General features: G+C 37.7%; 2 protein-coding genes across 6 annotated transcripts in view; one reads left to right on the forward strand and one right to left on the reverse strand.

The window, feature by feature from the left end:
- Positions 1-7,971, reverse strand: part of DBF4 (DBF4 zinc finger) — a 29,908-nt gene extending 21,937 nt beyond the window's left edge. The window contains exons 1-2 of one of the 3 annotated variants that reach the window (XM_028525964.2): positions 7,635-7,971; positions 6,117-6,289 (exon numbers count right to left, since the gene is read on the reverse strand). In XM_028525964.2, coding sequence (XP_028381765.1) covers positions 6,117-6,289; positions 7,635-7,680 — 219 coding nt within the window. In that variant the 5' untranslated portion in view covers positions 7,681-7,971. The remainder of the gene's footprint in view (positions 1-6,116; positions 6,290-7,634) is intronic. The other 2 variants (XM_036010654.1, XM_036010653.1) reach the window with 2 other exon arrangements.
- Positions 7,972-8,105: 134 nt separating this feature from the next.
- SLC25A40 (solute carrier family 25 member 40) overlaps positions 8,106-19,373 on the forward strand; it is a 39,811-nt gene continuing 28,543 nt past the window's right edge. Inside the window, exons 1-2 of one of the 3 annotated variants that reach the window (XM_036010661.1) lie at positions 8,106-8,514; positions 15,152-15,217. The gene's annotated coding sequence lies outside the window, so the exon portion shown is untranslated. Of the gene's footprint in view, positions 8,515-13,251; positions 13,276-15,151; positions 15,218-19,373 lie in introns of those variants that run through there. The other 2 variants (XM_036010662.1, XM_036010663.1) reach the window with 2 other exon arrangements.

The raw sequence follows: 19,373 nt of genomic DNA on the forward strand, positions 1-19,373 counted from the left end.
GGATATCTTCATTAATTTAATCCACATAACCCCATGGTACTAATATTATCCACATTTTGTGGAGAAGAAAATTGAAGAGAAATCAAGTGACTTGCTTGAGATTACACCAGTAGTAAATAACAGAATTTGAATACAGGTATTCTGATTGAAGTCCATGCTCTAAATTTACTGACTGATAGAAATGTTCTTTATCAGCATTGTGCAACATGGTAGCAACTTGCCACATGTGGCTACTGAGTATCTGAAATGTAACTAATGTGTCTAAGCAACTGAATTTTAAATTTAAATAACCCCATGAGGCTAATGGCTTCCTACTAGGCAGCAGTTCAAAAATCATAAAGTTATAACATTGTCCCATAGGACTTAAACTAATGGGAAGGAGAGAACCCTTACCCTTAAGAGTATACCATATTTTTCAGATTATAAAATGCCCTCCCCCCCAAATTTGGGAGGAAAGTGAGGTGAGTTTTATAGTCCCAATGTAGCTTACCTGGCTGGGGGGCACGTGGCACGGCGATGGAGCAGGGTCACAGGTTATTAAATATTTTACCACTTTTTTTGCTTCAAAATTTCCCCCCATATTTTCCTCCTCTAAAACCTAGGTGCATCTTATGGTCTAGCATCTTATAGTCCTAAAAATGCAGTAATTTGCTTTGAAGGGAATTTCCCTACTAAAATATTTGAAAACCACTACTTAAATGCCTGAATTTATAAACACATGTACCAAAATCAGTATTATCGAAGATCACTCCCATTCCAAGAGCATGGGAAATTAAAGTAAGTAGAAATAAATACTACAGACTTCTAAAATATTTTAAAGAGCTATATTTAATTTCTACAGGATCTTATAATACAATTTAAAAAATGAAGCAAAATATGTCTTGGATGAGTTAATTTCATGTAAACATTAAACAGAATGTGTTTCTAAGGCCAGTGGCTCCCAGGTTAGTGGTTACCAGGTTAAATGCAAATCACTACTCCCCCTATCCCTTTTTTTATTACCTGAGCAACATTTTCATTAAAAAGTAAATCAAGTAAGTATCCTCATTTATTTATTCCAAGGATTACACACTCAAATGGCTACAAGGGCCAGCAGGAATATAAATGAACAATTTACACATCAAATGCTTTCATTCTCATAAATTCGTGGCCCTGGCACTGCCAGTTTCCAATTTTTTAAGAGAAGCCTAATCTCCTACAAATTTTTAAAAACTGTGATAAAATATATAAAATTTATCATTTTAACCATTTTTAGGTGTATAATTCAGTAGCACTAAGTACATTCACCATGTTGTATAACCATCACCACTATCCATTTCCAGAACGTTTTCACCATTCCTAGCTGAAACTCTATATACATTAAACAATAACTCCCCATTCTCCCCAATCCTTTTGGACAGCTATTTCACTTTCTGTTTCTATGAATTTGACTATTCTAGGTATCTCATGTAAGTGGAATCATGTTTTTGCCCTTTTGTTTCTGGCTTATTTCACTTAGCAACATTTTAGCATGGATAATAATTTTATTCCTTTTCAAGGTTGAATGATATTCCATTTTATGTATATACATTTTATTTATCCATTCATCTGTCAGCATTGGATTGTTCCCATCTTTTGGCTAACAGGCACCTTGTAGCATAGGCTTCCCCCACTAAGTAAGTGGTTCTAGGAATCCATCTGTACCAGTGTACCAGCTGGTGTTATTATGAGAAGCATTCAGCTTCCGTGAATTTTTTTCAGTGACTCTGTCAATGCATTAGCCCATTTCATGATGGGTGATTTACAAGCACACCCACCCACAGCAGTTTTTAACCAAAAATGGCACAACCCCCAAGTCCTACGCTCCCTAGTCACCCAATTTTACCCTGAGTGACTTTTTGTTTTTTTCCCCAGATGAAGAAAATCTTCAAAGAGAAATGGTTTGCCAATGTGGAAGATGTGAAACAAAAAACAGCAGAAGCACTAAAAGGCATCAAAATCAACAAGTTCAAAACTGTTTTGAGCAGTGGAAAAAAACATCTCAATAGGTGTATTGCATCAAATTGAGAGTGCTTTGAAGGTGACTTACGTCTAAACATGTAAAAATACACACACAATTTTTTATAAATAAATTCCAGTTTTGGGGGGTCCTCCCTTACAAGAATATAATCTTCATGCCTCTGTTTTCAATTCCCCTAGGTATGTACACAGAAGTAAAATGGCTTGGTTATATGGTAATTCTATTTTTAATTGTTTGAGGAATGCTCATACTATTTACCATAGCACTTGTACCAATTTATAATCCCACCAACAGTGCATAGGATTCCAGTTTCCCTACATCCTCACTAAGACTTATTTTTTGATAGTGACCATCCTAATGGAAGTGAGATAATACTGCATGTGGTTTTGATTTGTATTTCCCTAATGATTAGTGATGCTGAGCATCTTTTTATGTTTACTGGCTATTTGTAGTTCTTTGGAGAAATGTCTATTCTAGTCCTTCACTCATTTTTTAATCAGGCTGTTGTTTATTGTTGAGTTGTTTGAGTTCTTTATATATTTTGGATACCAATCCTTTATCAGATATATGATTTGCAAATTTTTTTTCTCATAGTCTGTGGGTTGTCTTTTCACCTTCTTGATAGTGCTCTTTGGTGAGCAAAACCTTTTCATTTTTATGAAGTCCAATTTATCTATTTTTTCACTTTTTTGCCTGTGTTTTCAATGTCATATCCAAGGAATCAACACCAAATCCAGTATCATAAAGATTTTCCCCTATGCATTCCTCTAACAGTTTTAGGTCTTATGCTCAGATCTTGATTTACTTTTAATTAATTTTAGCATATAAGGCAAGGGTATAACTTTATTCTTTTGCATGTGGATATCCAGTTTTCCTAGCATCAGTTGTTGAAAAGACTGTCCTTTCCCCACTAAATGGTCTTGGCAATCTTGCTGAAAATCAACTGACCCTTTATGTGAGGGCTGATTTCTGATCTATTGCAATGGTCTTATGTCTGCCCTTATGTTAGTACTACACATTTCCTTTGGTTTTCCACTTCCTGTAGCTTGAATTACAATTCTTTAGTAGTGAATTAAATTCATTTACAATTTGACCCCAAAATAACATTGTTTGTTGTCATTTCCCCCATCTAATTCCCAAACTCAAGCCATATTGTAATTTTAGCGGTTACTTGAAGAAAGTACACATACATACATTTTGAATAGGCTCTTTCCTCTACTTCATTTGTTCAGTCAGCCTGGTATATTAATAGCAGGCTTTCAAGACTAGACTCAAACTGTATCTCTGGTGTAATTTCTAAAGACAGAGTCAGTCACTTCCATCTCTATATTCTAATGGCAATGTCTACATAATTTCTGTTAAAGTACTCATAATGTTGTACTTTATATTACTTATTTAAGAGATTGATCTTCCCATAGAATAAGAATTCCTATAGGACTAGAGTACCTCTTATTTTTACATCCCAGCATCTAATACAGTGCTGGTATATGGGAGACACTGGTGGAATAATTTTTTAATGAATTTCCACATCCAAATCATACTCATTCTTCAAAGCTGAGTTCAAACTGTGTTTGCAAACTGGCCTGTAAGATTCCTCAGTTGGATGTTACGTTTCCCTCTTCCTGACATTCTGTGTTGTATTAAAATTAATTGTACCTATGCCATCTCTACCTAGCTGAAGGAAGATGGACATCAGATTCATTTTTGACTCTAATGTAACACTTAATACTATGCCCTGTAGTGCTTAGTTTTTATCATAGTCTTCAAATTATTAGCTATTGTTATTTTCAGATGACTCAATGTCACAATGAGAATCAAACAAGTAACTGTCTTCAAGTTCATGTTATGACAAGGTATCTGCCCTTATATCTCTATTCTTTTCCAGCTGCCTTATTTTAGTCCAAACTGTTTAGACATAGACCTAAACATGGCTGGTTCCATGTCCTTTTTAGATGGTTTCATAACAGCTACTTTCTTTGCCATAGTTAAAGATATTTCCCTATTATGTCAGACTTCATTGCTATGCTCTTGGTGGTTGAATTTGTCAAAAGTTCACTCTTTAAATAGAAAAAGATAAGGATGGTAATAATCTGAAGCAAGACAAATTACAAAAGGGGCTAAGTAATCATAAAAATTTAACTAACGAGCACAATTTTTTTCAAGGAGTATCTGTTAAACCAAACAGTATTTAAAGTTCAATCCTAAAACTCTTAAATTAGTATCTAGAGGTCAAAACTCCTTTATAGTTTACTAGATCTTCACAGCAAAGTCATTTTTAGTAATAAAAATGATAATGTGCTATGGAGAGAAATCAGGACATCACTAAATTACTGGAAAGGTGGTATCTCTACTTATTTCCAGTAAAAGGGGGAGATAAGAATTTGATTAATTTTTTTTTCAAAAGGAAACTAAGGAATAAAGTTAATAGATAAAATTTAGTTGAAAATCAACAGCTTGGGGAAAAATTTGGAAACTTACATCCTTAAAATATGCACCTCACTTCACTGGTCTACTTCAAACCCTTTTAGGATAAAGATTTAAAATGTATAAAACCAAAAGTCTCCATTATCTAATGCATAAGTTAACTCAAACTTTGTTGCCCTGGCCAGGCAGCTCCGTTGCTTACAGCATCATCCCCTCCCTACACCAAAAAGTTGCAGATTTGATCCTCAGTCAGGGCACACACACCTACGTTGTGGGTTTCAGACCCTGCCCAGTGGCAAGTATGGGTGGGAGGCAACTTACTGATGTTTACCTCGCTCATTGATGTTTTTTTCTCTCTCAAATCAATAAACATATCCTCAGATGAGGATTAAACATTTTTTTTGTTGCCTGTAAGTGCCTCAGGAACTGATGGGATTGAGAGGACACAGGAAAAGGGGGACAGGGCAAGCAGTCCCCCTTTATTGACTTTACACATTGAACTTCTGAATATGATTTTGTTTGATGTGTTCCACTGCTAAACACACAAATCTAAAATCACTGATTTAAATTGGAAGGGTTCATTGGATATGTATCATATATGAGAAAGCTGCTTTTTGTAACTGGTTAATTGCTAGAGGAACAGAATGGTGCAGCAGCATGTTAGTCTGAGAATTAGGCTAATCTTACCCTGGGCCAGACATTTACCTTCTCCTGATGTTTAAGTACCTGACTTTTAAAATGAAAGGGTCTTTACTCAATGTCTAAGGTTCTTAACAAATTAAGACACTCTTGAGAGGTGTTATTGTCAATACAGACCATAAAACGTGACTTTTAGGAATAGTCACATGGTTATGATGATATGTGCACTACTATGACAAAATGTGTTACAATGTTTTAAGAAAATGAAGAATAGCAAACAAGTAGAATAGCTATTCAAAGACAGGTAAATAAAATATCGCAACAATAAACAATTCTAAGAAACTTGTTACTTGTTCTGCTAATTTCTATTCCAGAAGTAACAGGATCTGTTCAAGATGTTAACCTTAAACTCAAAGTACAGCAGAAACCTTTTTAACAGGAAGAATTAGGGAATGAATAAAATCTTAGCCTTACTTGCTAAAATTTACCTAATACTAATCTTAATCCTAAGAAACCCTTAGAATTTTACCCAAATTTTCTGATTTTCTAATCGCTTACTCAATGTATAATAAGGTAAGGAGGCTTTCCAAATTCTCTTCCCTTAATGACATTCATTCTGTTGAGAATCTTATCACTCAAGTGCAATTTTAATTCTTAGGTTTTACTTGTTCTGCTAGTAACATTCTTCATGTTATGCTAATCCAGACAAATTTATGTAGCTCCCCAACAATCATAAGCAAGGAGTTCCTGCTATCTGGAAGACATCCCAACATTACAATGAGAAGGCAATTAGTTTTCCCAGCACAAGGGAGTCTCACTTCTCACGCTTTGCAACTATACACTAAACTAATAATCACAGAATCCTTCAAGTTTTGTCATGTTATAAAAGGTTAAAACAGATGGTTTCCCCTTAATGATATACTGCTGATAAAAATTTTGAGCTTAGTGCTTACAAGGTTGTAAGTTTTCTAAAATGAAAAATTTAAATGATTACCTATTAGAAAGTACTAGTTACAAATTTTTCTTTTTTTGTCAGTGTATGACTTTGACTTACCCCTCCCAGATCCTTAATGTCCTTTTGCAGTTTTTCAGATATGGTGACAGAAGGTAAGTCAATGTAAAATACCTTTCCCCAAAGTGGCTTATATTTGGCCTTTTCTGGTTTATTATCGGTTTTCAGAGATTTCAAAGATGGTCTGCTTTTTTCATTTTTGAGTTGGATTCCACCTATTATTTAAAAATGTAGAATTAGATGTTTTTGCAGACAGAAAATTCCTACTGTTTTAAAAATAGTTCTTTATACAATAATCACATTACAGAGTGGAAAATTTTTTCCCAACAATATGTCATATTTCTTTGTAGTACTACTTAGGATAATGGCAAAATACCCTATATATTTTAGCAGACACTATATTGTAAACTAATTATTGTTTACAGCCAATAGCTGAGTCTGAAGGAAATAGTCATGTGCTTATGTTTTATGTATTAAGGTGGGGAACAATATAAAATCTTATTGAAAGATTTTACTCCTTAGAATGTAAACTATTTACTGAACAAACATTTCTGGAGCACGGCCATTCGGTTGAACACTAAAAACTGGTGCTGGAAACGTTAAAACGCTTAGCAACGCAAGAAACTTGCGTTACCCAGAAGGATCTGGTCCGCAAAGATTCCTCACTGCTCAAGGTTCAGTTCCACGCAGAGGTTGTCTATCTGTTAAGAACTGAATGGGCCATTTGAGGAATCAAGTCACCATTCATTTTATTTCCTTTAAAAGGAGATCTGAGACCCAAACTGCTTTAAAAATTAACTTTTCCACCCTGGCTGGTGTATCTCAGTGGATTGAGCACGGGCTGGGAACCAAAGTGTCCCAGGTTCGATTCCCAGCCAGGGTACATTCCTGGGTTGTAGGCCATAACCCCCAGCAACCGCACATTGATCTCTCTCTCTCTCTCTTCCCTCTCTAAAAAAAATAAAATCTTTAAAAAAAATTTAACTTTTCCGACACAATCTGTCCACAAATTGGAAGTTACTCTCTATATGTATCATATACTCACACATAATTACAGATTAAAAAGGGCTGAAAATGTAAATTTGCTTTTGTTTGTTTTTGTGAAAACATCAACGGCGTGTTTGACATATAAACATTTTCAACTTTGTGAGTGAAGAACATAAAACAATAAGACCAAAAGTCCCCCGACAATCACCCAATTTAACCATGAAGCAAAAAGCCACGAGCACATCTGCTCTTTGAGGACCGAGTCGCGTACTCTGTGGGGGCCCCGGCGAGTTCCCGGGTCCGTACATTGTTCTCAGGTTTTACAACCAACGGCACCACCTGGAACTTGGCGGCCGCGCCAGGAGCGTGGAGAGCGCGAAGGCCGGGCGACATCCCTTCCCTTTTTGAGGCAAAACCCTGAACCGAGCGAGCCTTCCCTTCAGGCCACAGCGAAGGACGCACAAGCCGGAAAAGAAGCAGGGACCCCAAGGGGAGCTCTCTCAAGAATCAACGGTGGAACCTGGGCGGTAGGAAAAGATTAAAGGGACTGCAGGCGGAGGAGGGGCGTCCTACCCTGGAAGTGTCCTTTGCTGTGGATCCTCATGGCTCCGGAGCTCATGGCAGCCGCCGGACACCTACATGCCGGCTCTGGAAGGGTGTCGTGTCGGGTGGCCGAGAAAACACGGCTCCCTGAGGCCAGTTGACCCGCCAGTCGCCTTTCCCCTTCCGCAGACTACCACACCCGCGCAGTACAGACACCGCCTCTGCTCGCCGGGTTTCCGGGGCCGGGGCCGGGTTCAAGTCGCAGGGGAGGAAGAAGGAAAGCACAAACGAGTGGGCTACGGCGGTTGAAGATTTGAAAACGCGTCACGCGGCCGCGGCGCCGATACGCGCGCCCCGCCCCCTCTCACGCCGCACCCCGCCTCGCGCTCGCCCCCACGTGCCTGCTCGTAGCACAGCACGCCGCGCCCCCATGCCCCGCCTTCCGAAGCCGCGCGCCCCGCCCCAAGAGCCCTTGTCTCCGCCCCCGCCCCCGCCCCCGCCCCTCCCAGCCGCGATGCCCTCTGCCACTAGTTCCCGCTCTTCCACTCGTTATTCGGCGTCCCTGTGCTCCCCTGCAGAGTCTTTGCGCCTCGCTGTTGATCAGAGGTCGCGGATGCAGTTTGCGCCGGAGGCCGGCTGAGACCTCTACAAGTGTCATTCCTGCCTTCTTGGTTTGCAGGGATCGCTTCTTTGTCCAGCTGCCTTCTCCACCAGGTACGCTATTTCTGACCGGTCGGCTGCCCAGTAGTCTGGAGGCTTAGCGGCTGCGCTGAGCCCGGACTCGGTTTCGGGCCGGACCAGGAGGCGGTGACAACCCCTGTTCAGCGCTCCTAGACTCTCAGAGCGTGGTTTTCCCGCGGTCACCAGGGACCCTGCTGGCGGAAGACAGGCCGCAGCGGGACCTGCTGAGGTCAGAGAGGCGGCGGACTGGGGGCGAAGGGGTGCGTAGGAGGGATGTCGGGCCTGGAGGCCCCCGCCTGGACCGCACCTTTTGCACTTACTGTGTGTGCTTCTCTGTTGACCTCCGTTTAACACAGACCTGTTTTACTGTGTAGAAGTTTATTCAACAGTAATAGAAAGGGGAATTTGATTCTCAAGTCGAGGGTTTTGGGTCTGGACCGACCACTTATCAGCCTGTAAGACTTTGGTTAAATAAATTACGTAATTACTTTGAGCCTTAGTTTTTTTTTCATTTATAAAGTAGGGATGATAATGGGATTATAGTACGGATTAAATTAATATGGTTTGTAAAGTGTGTTAATTTTGCTTTGTAAATGGGAAAACACTTCACGAAAAATTGGTTTGGGTATGTTTCTGCTTGTAAACTAAAGAACAGGATTTAATCTTGTATTACTTTGCATTTCTTAACTCCTGGCCCTATTGGGTACTCATTGTTTAATGGTTGAGTTTTTACCTAGTAGTTCAGGGAAGTAAATGCCAATAACACCGTTTCAAAAATATGTACCTGAAAGCGTAGACAAGGGTAGATTGTGATACCTTTAGCCAAATTGGAGAACACGAAGAGATGGTTCAGGTTGGATTAGGGAAATGAGAGTTTTGTTGTGGAAGCTTTAAATTGAAAGGCCTGGGGAGACAATCACAGAACTCTCTTTATTAGACACTTGGTAATATTTGTCCTCAACTCAGGAGAGATGGGGTGGGGCAGGAAACAAAGAGAAGGAAGATTGATTGACTCGAGAAATAGCACACAGACCAATCACTGATTCTCAGTCGTGGGGTGATGTAGAGGTTATCTGATCCTGAGAGGCCGGAGGAGGTGTGTAGTTTGAACAAACATACTCTACATGAGAATTTCTAGTTGGGAAGAACAATCTACTATCAAAATGTAAACTACAGAAAAAGCACAAGATTTTTATATTTATAAAAATGTTAGCCCTGGCTGGCGTAGCTCAGTGGATTGAGCGCGGGCTGCGAACCAAAGCATCGTAGGTTCGATCCCCAGCCAGGGCACATGCCTGGGTTGCAGGCCACGGCCCCCAGCAGCCGCACATTGATGTTTCTCTCTCTCTCTCTCTTTCTCCCTCCCTTCCCTCTCTAAAAATAAATAAATAAATAAATAAATAAATCTTAAAAAATGTTTAAAGGTTGAGAAACACAAATATGGAGTGTTGCTGCAGTCCTGGGAGGAAATGAAATTGCCTGGGAGAGCGTGTGAAGTAAGAGAAGTGGTGAGGAAGTAGTGAGAGAGATGGAGAAGAGGCCACAGAGTTAGGAGGAGAACTGCGAACAAAACTTACTATCAAAAGTCACGGAATTGCGAACACTGGGGTCATGCAGGCTTCATTAACTATATGGCTTTGGGTAATTTTGAGCCTCAGTTTTAATCTTTGAAAAGGGGTAATCAATACTTCTCAGATATGGTGAGGATTACATGAAACATTTTTGAAAGCTTTATGAGTACAGTGCCTAGCACAGAGGGAGAGCTCAGTGAGTGCTATAGTTGTGGTAAACCCTGCACTAGCCTCTCTATCCTCAAGAATTCAAAAAGGCTTAGACTTGAAATATAGGCTTTGATTTGGGTGTTTAAGATACCATTGTTTCCTTAGTGAGAATTTCAGTAAATGGCTAAGGTGAGTACTGTGCTAGGTAACAGTAGGCTTGAAGTGGAAACAGATTGAGTATACTCTTGCAAAAAATATCAGTATAGGGAATTATGGTGATAGGGAAAGAAGACTGAGTCTTTGAAAAGTTTAGGGACAATGGGAAGGATTTAAACATGTTTGTATTGAAGAAAATAAAAAACTGGAAGCCCGTTTTGTGTTCCAGTGAAAGACAATTACCTTCCTTATTTCCTGTAATGAGGAAGGACAATAACATAGTTGGAACCAATGCTTTTAGACACACACCTGCCTGCATTGTAGGTGATAATGCCAAGCTATGAAAGCAGAAAGTCTGTTTTACTGGATAATGTTAATACCTATCTAAGTAAAATATAACCTAGTGTTAATATTTAAAAATGTTATTATTGGAACTCAACCCTTTTAGTAGCCACCAGAAGAACTTGGTCCTATATTTATGGTCTGTAAGTATAGAAACCTCCTTATGTATTATGTCAGCTATCAGGGCTATAGGTAAGAGAATAAGGTTTATATTAAAGTATATGTTGAGGTGTGCTTCAGGTAAAAAGACTACATTCAAGAAGAATATTTGTGGTGAGAGGTTAATATTGGTTAATGAGTTTTATTAAGCAAAGTAGGAAAACACCAAGTAGAAGGATCTAATTAAATGAACATTTAGCTGTGAATCAGGAGAAATGAATTCATTTAGTATTGGCTCTATTTCTAAATAGTTTAATGACCTTGGGCAAGTGTTAACCTTTCCATGCTACGGTTGTCTCATTTGTAAATGATGACAGTATCTGCTTAGTCTACCCAGCAGCTTTTTGTGATTATCAAATACGGACTGGCCTTTTTCAGACTACCTCAGACAAAAGCAAATTTTTACTCCAGAGTGTAGACAAATGAATGTATTCATTCTTCTGTAATATTATCATTTTTTTTTCTTTTGCTTTAGTCTCTCCACCTGGCTGGCAGTTGTTCGTCTTTCATATTCATAGCATGCCTAGCTTAGATGCAGCCTTTATCTCCTGCTCATTTGGGGCCTTCAATAACTCCTGTTTGATTAATTTGCCAACTATTGATGTACTATCTTCTGAAATGTATTCTGTTGCTATTTTTATTATTTAATTGTCACTGCCTTGGTGAATTGGAGGGCCTAAGGTTTTTCAGAGGTTAAGGTCTTAGTTTTGCATGCTAAGCATATGAAAGGATAGATAGAGGCTGTGGCACTGAAGTCTGTGTCTCTTGTGAGCATGGCTGGGAAACCAGGGAAAATTCAGCCTGTTAAGTCCTTGAACACCACCATGAAGGCTCCAAAGAAGAATAAGGAAAACAGGAGGATTCAAAATTTGAGAGTGGATCACCCTAAAGCAGCATAATTCAGAGGCTGTTGTGGCACTGGTAGGAGCTGTTAAGGATAATGAACTGGTTCAAAGGTTACATATTATATTCTGAACTAGATTGTAAATTCCTTTAGGGTAATACAGAATACACATTGATATTTGGTCGTGACTGTAAAACAATCTACTCACCTATCCAACTTCCTTCTTTCCTTCTACATTGATTGAGTACCTACATTGTGCTACTCCAGTGAGATTGGTTTTTTGTAAGACCCCATAGAAATCTCATCCTCTAAATTTTTAAAAATTTAATACTCTTAATAATCCACATAAAGTAAAGTGTACCCATTTTAAGCATACAGATTGATGAGTTATAATAAATATATATACTATTACCACTCCATAGAACATTTCTGTTCTCTCAGGTTCATTCCCTGCTCCAATCTCCCTTTTCCCACCAGAGATAATCCCTCTTTTGTTAACATAAATAGTTTCTTTTTTGAACTAAAATGAGTCTCTAGAAGTTAGATCAATACATTTTTAAATTTATCCTTCCCTTTGCTGTCTTTTAATTGTAGAGTTGAATCCATTTATATTTAATGAAATTATTCACAAGACTGTGCCAATTTTTTTTTATGTCACATTTTTTGTTTCTCAGTTCCTTCATTACCTACTTCTTTTGTCTTAGACAGATATTTTGGAAAACATCTTGGCAATTTCTTAAAAAGTTAAACATGCATTTGCCATTTGATCTGGTCATTTTATTCCTACTTATTTACTTAAGACTTAAACATGGGTGGATAGTCATAGCTCCTTTATGATTCCATTCATGTGAAGTTGTCAAAAATGCAAACTCATCTGTAGTGATAGCGGATCGGTAGTTGCTTCAGAGCAGGAGCAGTTCTAGGAATTACAGAGGAGGGGGAGGAAACTCATGGGTGTGCCAGCTATGTTCATTTTGTTGATTGGTGATGGTTTTACAGGTGGTCAATACTTATAAGCTTTAAGTATATGCACTTCATTGTGTGTCAATTATTTCTCAATAAAATAGTAAAAAAATAGTAAAGAACATAAAGCTAATGTCATGTCTGTATAGACATACATACATGCAATGGAACATTCAACCATGAGAGAAAGAAAGAAGTCCTGCTATGTGACAACATGGATGGACCTTGTGGGCATTATGCTAGGTATAGTAAGCTAGACAGAGAAAGACACTGCAGGCTGCATGTTATTATTTGTATGTGAAATCTTTTTTTTAAAAAAAGTGAATCACAGAAACAGTGGAAAGTGGCTGCCAGAGACTGGTAGAATGGGGGAAATAGGAAGAGGTCGATAAAATGCTACAAGCTCTCACTTGTAAGATAAATAAGGCCTGAGGATCTAATGTAAAATATGGCAACCATATTTGATAACACTGTGCTGTACAATTGAAATTTGCTAAGAGATAAACTTAAATATTCTCACCTAAATAAGTAAATAAATATGATGGATGTCTTAATTAGTAGATGGGAGGTATCCTTTCACAGTGTGTATGTACATCAAATCACCATGATGTGTGCTTTAAAATTTTATAATTTTATATGTCATTTTTACCTCAGTAAAACTGACATAAAAAAAGAAGGAGCCTTCATGGTATATTAAGATTATAAATAAAAGTCCTTAATGTGATGAAGATTCTGTTTAAAAAAAGAAACCTATGGCAAACAACATCCTAATGGGAAATCTTAAAAGAATTCTTTTTAAATTGAGGTACAAATAGACTTATTTTTACTACTCCTTATTGAACATTGTGCTAGAAATCCTATCCTGTGCAATAAGAAAATTAAGTTGGTAGCATGATCTTTGGGAATAGCAGATATCAAATATTTGCAGACAATATAAATTTTTATATAAAATAACTCAAGAGTCTTATTACTTAGTAATTAGAAATAAGAGGAGACTCTTTGGGCAAGGTTGGCTGGGTGTAAGATTAATATACAAAATCAATTGTTTATGCTAGCAGTAGAGAGAATACCAAAGGAAGATACTATTTATATTAGTTTCAGTGATTACCAAGTGTCTAGAGTTAGACCTGCCACAAACAGGCAAGATCTTTAGAACAAATTTTGAAACTTTTCAGAGCATCAGTAAGGAAGACATGAATAAATGAAGGGATAGGCTCTTTGTGGATATTAATTCTCTCCAAATTTATGTGTAGATTCGGTTTCATTCCATTCAAAATTTCAAAGATGTTTTTAAAGGAACTTGAATTTTTAAACTTATGTGAGGAACAGGAAGGATAGACTTCCCCTACCAAATATAAGAACTTATCATGACTCAATAATAATACAATGTGGCATGGTTTAAAAATAGGTAAGTTGACCAATAGAATGGAATAGAGAGCCTAGAAACAGTTTTTGTCCCTTACATTCTAAATAATTGATAGAAATGTATCAATTTTATTTGGCTTTAATTTCAGGTGAACATATTCAGGTTGTCAACTTTGCTGATATGAATGTCAAAATAAAGTATTGTAAGCCTTTTTACTCTTCTGGAGGAGGAATATACCTGTATTCTAGCATATGTTTGTTATCTTTACACTTAAAGGAACTGTGTTTATATAAATGGATGTTAGGAGTATGTTCTTAGACTTGAAGATTTTACATAAATTTTAGGAGTTAAAAATATTTATTGTCTACATTTTCCCACAAAAATACAGAACAGTGAAATACTTATGACATACATACTACCTAGATTTAACAGATTGGTAACATTTCAGTATATTTATTTTTTCTAAAGTATTGTAACCTATAGCATTTTCATAACAGTGCTTAATACCTCAGTGTGGATCTCTTAAAAAAGATACTTTTTACATAACCACAATACCATTATTTCACCAAACAAAATCAATAATAATTTTTAATATTACCTAATATCTACCCCATATTCAGATTTCTTTACTTACCATCAGACTGGCTTTTTAAAGTTTGTTTTTTTAACCAAGATATATTTGGTTGTTCACTTTCATGGGATTCCTCGATTCTGGAACGATTCTCCTTCTCTGACACCTTTTTTCTCACCTTTCATTTGTTGAAGAGGCTATAGTCCTAAAGGCTAGAGTATTACACTTTCTCCTATTTTACAGCATCCTTTATCATGTTACTTTAGTCTCTCAATTTTCTGTAAAATGGACTTTAGAGCTTAAGGATTACTTTTATTCAGATCAAAATTTTTTCTCTAAAATGTTATAGATGATGCTGGATACTTAATTTTGCATCACAAAATCTATTTTTTTTTTTACTTATAATCTAAGATTGATCAATGTGTTCAGGTTATAGAATAGTTTGTTTTTAAAATGGAATATATTTACTGGAATAATTGGAAGTTTTTGTTAAAATAATTTCATAACTAATGTTAGTATTTGTGGAGTGTTCTTTTTTTAATTTTTTAAAATTTTAAATTTTTTTATTCTTCAAGCACTGTTTTCTCCATTTCTGGAGTGTTCTTTATAATCCTCAAAGCACTTACTAGAAGCATTCAATAAATGTTAATTTCTGTTTTAAAGTTTTTTATGTGCTCCTTTCCATTAGGCTTGTTACCTTTTTCCTATGTGAAAAGATAAAACAAGTTTTTTTTTCCACTGCAGATTTTCAGCTACTGATGTTACAAACAAAATATTGGAACATAGAGTTGAGGAAAGTACTTAAACCAGGTAGGTACCACAGCAGTCTCGAGTAAGAAGAACTAAGTTGGGGGAATCATGCTACCTGACATCAAAATGTATACTGCAAGGCCATAGTAATCATGGTACTTGCATAAAAACAGACATACAGATTCAACAGAGCCCAGAAATAAGCCCATGCCTTTATGGTCAGTTAATATTGACATAGGAAGCCAGAACATACAATGGGGTAAAGATGGTCTGTTAACAAATGGTGTTAGGAAAATTGGAGAGATACGTGCAAAAAAAATGAAAGACCACTTTCTTACACCATATACAAGAATAACTCAAAATAGATTAAAGATTTAGATGTTAAGACTTCAAACCATAAAAATCCCAGAAGATGACAGGCAGTAAAATCTCAGACATTTTTTGTAGCAGTATTTTTTTCTGATATGTCTCCTTGGGCAAGGGAAACAAAAGAAAAAAAAAAGAAACAGGACTACATCAAAACTAAAACACAGCAAAGGAAATCATTAGTGAAATGAAAAGAAACCACTGAATGGGACAACATATTTGCCAATACAGCTGATGAGGAGTTAATATTCAAAATTGATAAAGAACTTATAAAACTCAATACCAAAAAACCCAAACAATCCAATTAAAAATGAGCAAAGGACCTGAATAGACCCTTCTCTAAGGAAGACATAGAGATGGCCAACAGACGTTTAAAAAAATGCTCAGTGTCACTAATCATCAGAAAAATGCAAATTAAAACTGCAATAAGATATTGCCTCACACTGTCAGAATGGTTATCAGTATATCAACAAGCAAGAAGTATTGGCGAGGATGTGGAGAAAAGGGAACCCTTGTGCACTGTTGGTGAAATGCAGATTGGTGTGGCCACTGTGGAAAACAGTATGAAGTTCCCTCAAAAAATTAAAAATGGAACTTCCTTATGACACAGAGATTCATTCTACTTCTGGGAATATATCCAAAGAAACCTGAAACATTAATTCAAAAGAATATATGCACCCCTATGTTTCTTGCAGCGTTATATAATAGCCAAAATTTGGAAGCAGCCTAAGTGCTAAGTGGAAGAGTAGATGAGTGGATGAAAAAGCTGTGGCAACTCTACACAACAGAATACTTGGCTGTAAAAAAAGAAGTCTTACCCTTTAGACAGCACAAATGGACCTGGGGAGCAGTATGCTGTGTGAAATAAGACAGTTGGAAAAAAACAAATACCATATGATTTCAATTATATGTGGGGTCTAATAAACAAAATAAACAAACAAAATTGAAATAGACACATAGATACAGAAAACAGACTGACAGCCTTTAGAGGGGAGGGGGTTGGAGGACTGGATGAAAAGGTGAAGGGATTAAGCCAAAAAACAGCAATGACAATTCATAGACACAGACAACAGTAAGGTGATTGTCACAGAAAAAGAAGGATGGGGGGAGGTAGAAAAGGCTAAAAGGGGAATGCATGGTGATGGAAGGAGACTTGACTTTGGGTGGTGAACTCTAAATACAATATACAAATTATGTGTTATAGAATTGAACACCTGAAACCTATACATGTAATTTTATTAACCACTGTCACCCCAATAAATTCAATAAAAAATTTTAAACTAGTTAGGTAATTAATAAAGGTCTAAAGAAAGAATAAAACTACCATTCATTTTTGTTAAGTCATTATTGGGATAATGACAAAATTAGGATATGAACTGGAGTATTAATCAAAATTAAGTTTTTTTTCTGGCCAAGATGGAGGCATAGGTGGACACACCGTACCTCCACAGACAACCAAGATTGGAACAACAACAATTTAGAAACAGAATAACATCCAGAACTGACAGAAAATTGATCTGAATGGAAGTTGGACAACCAAGAAGTTGAAATAGACCCATTCATCCAGACAGGTAGAAGGGGCTGAGACAAGCAGCCAGGCGCTGGTTGCCACACGGAGAATAGAGAGAGCTGGGCACGTAAGGCATCCAGGGCGCGCAAGACTACAGTGGGCAGACCCTGAGTGTGCAAGCAGCAGCTGGCAGACCCAGTGAGGCAGCAATTGTAAAGCAAGGCAGTGCGCGCAACCCAGGATCCCAGCACTGGGAAATAGAACCTCGGGACACTGATTGAGGACACCTGTGGGTGTTGAGGCACACAGACACCAGCCTCACAGGAGAGGTCCCTGGAGGGTCCCACGGTGTGCACAAGCCCACCCACATGGGAATTGGCACTAGAGGGGCCCAGTTTGCTTGGAGGAAGCAGCAGAAGGGACTGAGGTCCGACCGAGAATGGAGCAACTGCCATTGTTCCTTCTCGATCCCGCCCCCACATACAAAGTCACAACCCAGTGACTGGGGTGCCCAGCACTGATGAACACCTATGGCTTCGTCCCTCACCGTAACAGGTGCAATCAGACCCCCCCAAAAAAGAGAGAGAGAGAGATGGCTCAAACAGAAGAACAAATCAAAGCCCCAGAAGCCATCCTTTTAAGCGACTAAGAAATAACCAACCTATCTGATGCACAGTTCAAAACACTGGTGATCAGGAAGCTCACAGAATTGATTGATTTTGGTCACAAATTAGATGAACAAATGCAGGCTACAATAAGAGAAATGAAGGAAAATGCACAGGGAACCAAGAGTGATGGGAAAGAAACTGGGACTGAAAACAATAGAGTGGACCAGAAGGAAGAAAGAACCCAACAGGAAAGAATGGAGAAATAAGAATTCAAAAAAACAAGGAGAAGCTTAGGAACCTCCAAGACATCTTTAAACGTTCCAACATCTGAATTATAGGGGTACCAGAAGGAGAAGAGGAAGAGCAACAGATTGAAAAGTTATTTGAACCAATAATAAAGGAGAACTTCCCCATTCTGGCAAAGGAAATGGACTTCCAGGAAGTCCAGGAAACTCAGAGAGTCCCAAAGAAGTTGGACCCAACAAGGAACACACCAAGGCACTTCATAATTACACTAGCCAAGGTAAAAATGAAGGAGAGAATCCTAGAAGCAGCAAGAGATAAGGAGACAGTAACCTACAAAGGAGTTCCCATCAGACTGTCAGCTGATTTTTCAAAAGAGACCTTACAGGCAAGAAGGGGCTGGAAAGAAATATTCCAAGTCATGAAAGACAAAGACCTATATCCCAGATTACTCTATCCAGCAAAGCTTCATTTAGGATGGAAGGGCAGATAAAGTGCTTCTCAGATAAGGTCAAGTTAAAGAAGCTCATCATCATTAAGCCCTTATTTTATGAAATGTTAAAGGGACTTACCTAAGAAAAGAAGATAAAGAAAAAACATGTATAGTAAAATGACAGCAAACTCACAATTACGAACAACCACACCTAAAACAAAACCAAAAGAAACTAAGCAAACAACTAGAACAGGAACAGAACCACAGAAATGGAGATCACATGGAGGGTTAGCAACAGAGTAGTGGGAGGAGGGGAGAGGGGGAAAAGATACGGAGAATAAGTAGCATAGATTGTAGGTAGAAAATAGACAGGGGGAGGGTAAGAATAGTATGAGAAATGTAGAAGCTGAGGAACTTATAAGTATGACATATGGACTTGAACTAAAGGGGGGGAATGTGGGTGGGAGAGGGTGTACAGAGTGGAGAGGAGTGAAGGGGGGAAATGGGACAACTGTAGTAGCATAATCAAAATATATTTTAAAAATTAAGTTTTTTTAATTTGATAATTGTGCTCTTATTATGTAAGAGAATATTCTGAGGTACATAGGATAAAAAGGATTGATGTATGCAGCCTTTTTTGAAATGGTTCAGCAAAAGAGAAATGATACATAATGTGAGAGTTTGGTGAAGTTGTGGATTAATAGCCACTCACAGATTACCAGTGGAAGTACAAATTGGAAAGAATTTTGTCTCAAGTTTTCGTTTAGCCCAGCAATTGTACTTTTTCTTATAGTAATTGTAGGAAGGCCAGAAAATGATGTATGTGTAAGGATATTTATCATGAGAATGTATGGAGTGAATGAATGAGTAAAAACTGGTAATAAACTTAATACCTAACAATATATATAAGTGATTAAATTAATAAAATTAAAAACTCTAAGCATCATCCTGGCAGGGAGGCTTCTTTGGTTGGAGCATCATCTGGTACACCAAAAGCTTGTGAGTCCAATCCTTAGTCAGAGCACATACCTGTGTTCCAGATTTGTTCCCTTTTTG

Source organism: Phyllostomus discolor, chromosome 10 (genome assembly GCF_004126475.2).
Source record: "Phyllostomus discolor isolate MPI-MPIP mPhyDis1 chromosome 10, mPhyDis1.pri.v3, whole genome shotgun sequence".
Taxonomy (NCBI): Eukaryota; Metazoa; Chordata; class Mammalia; order Chiroptera; family Phyllostomidae; genus Phyllostomus; species Phyllostomus discolor.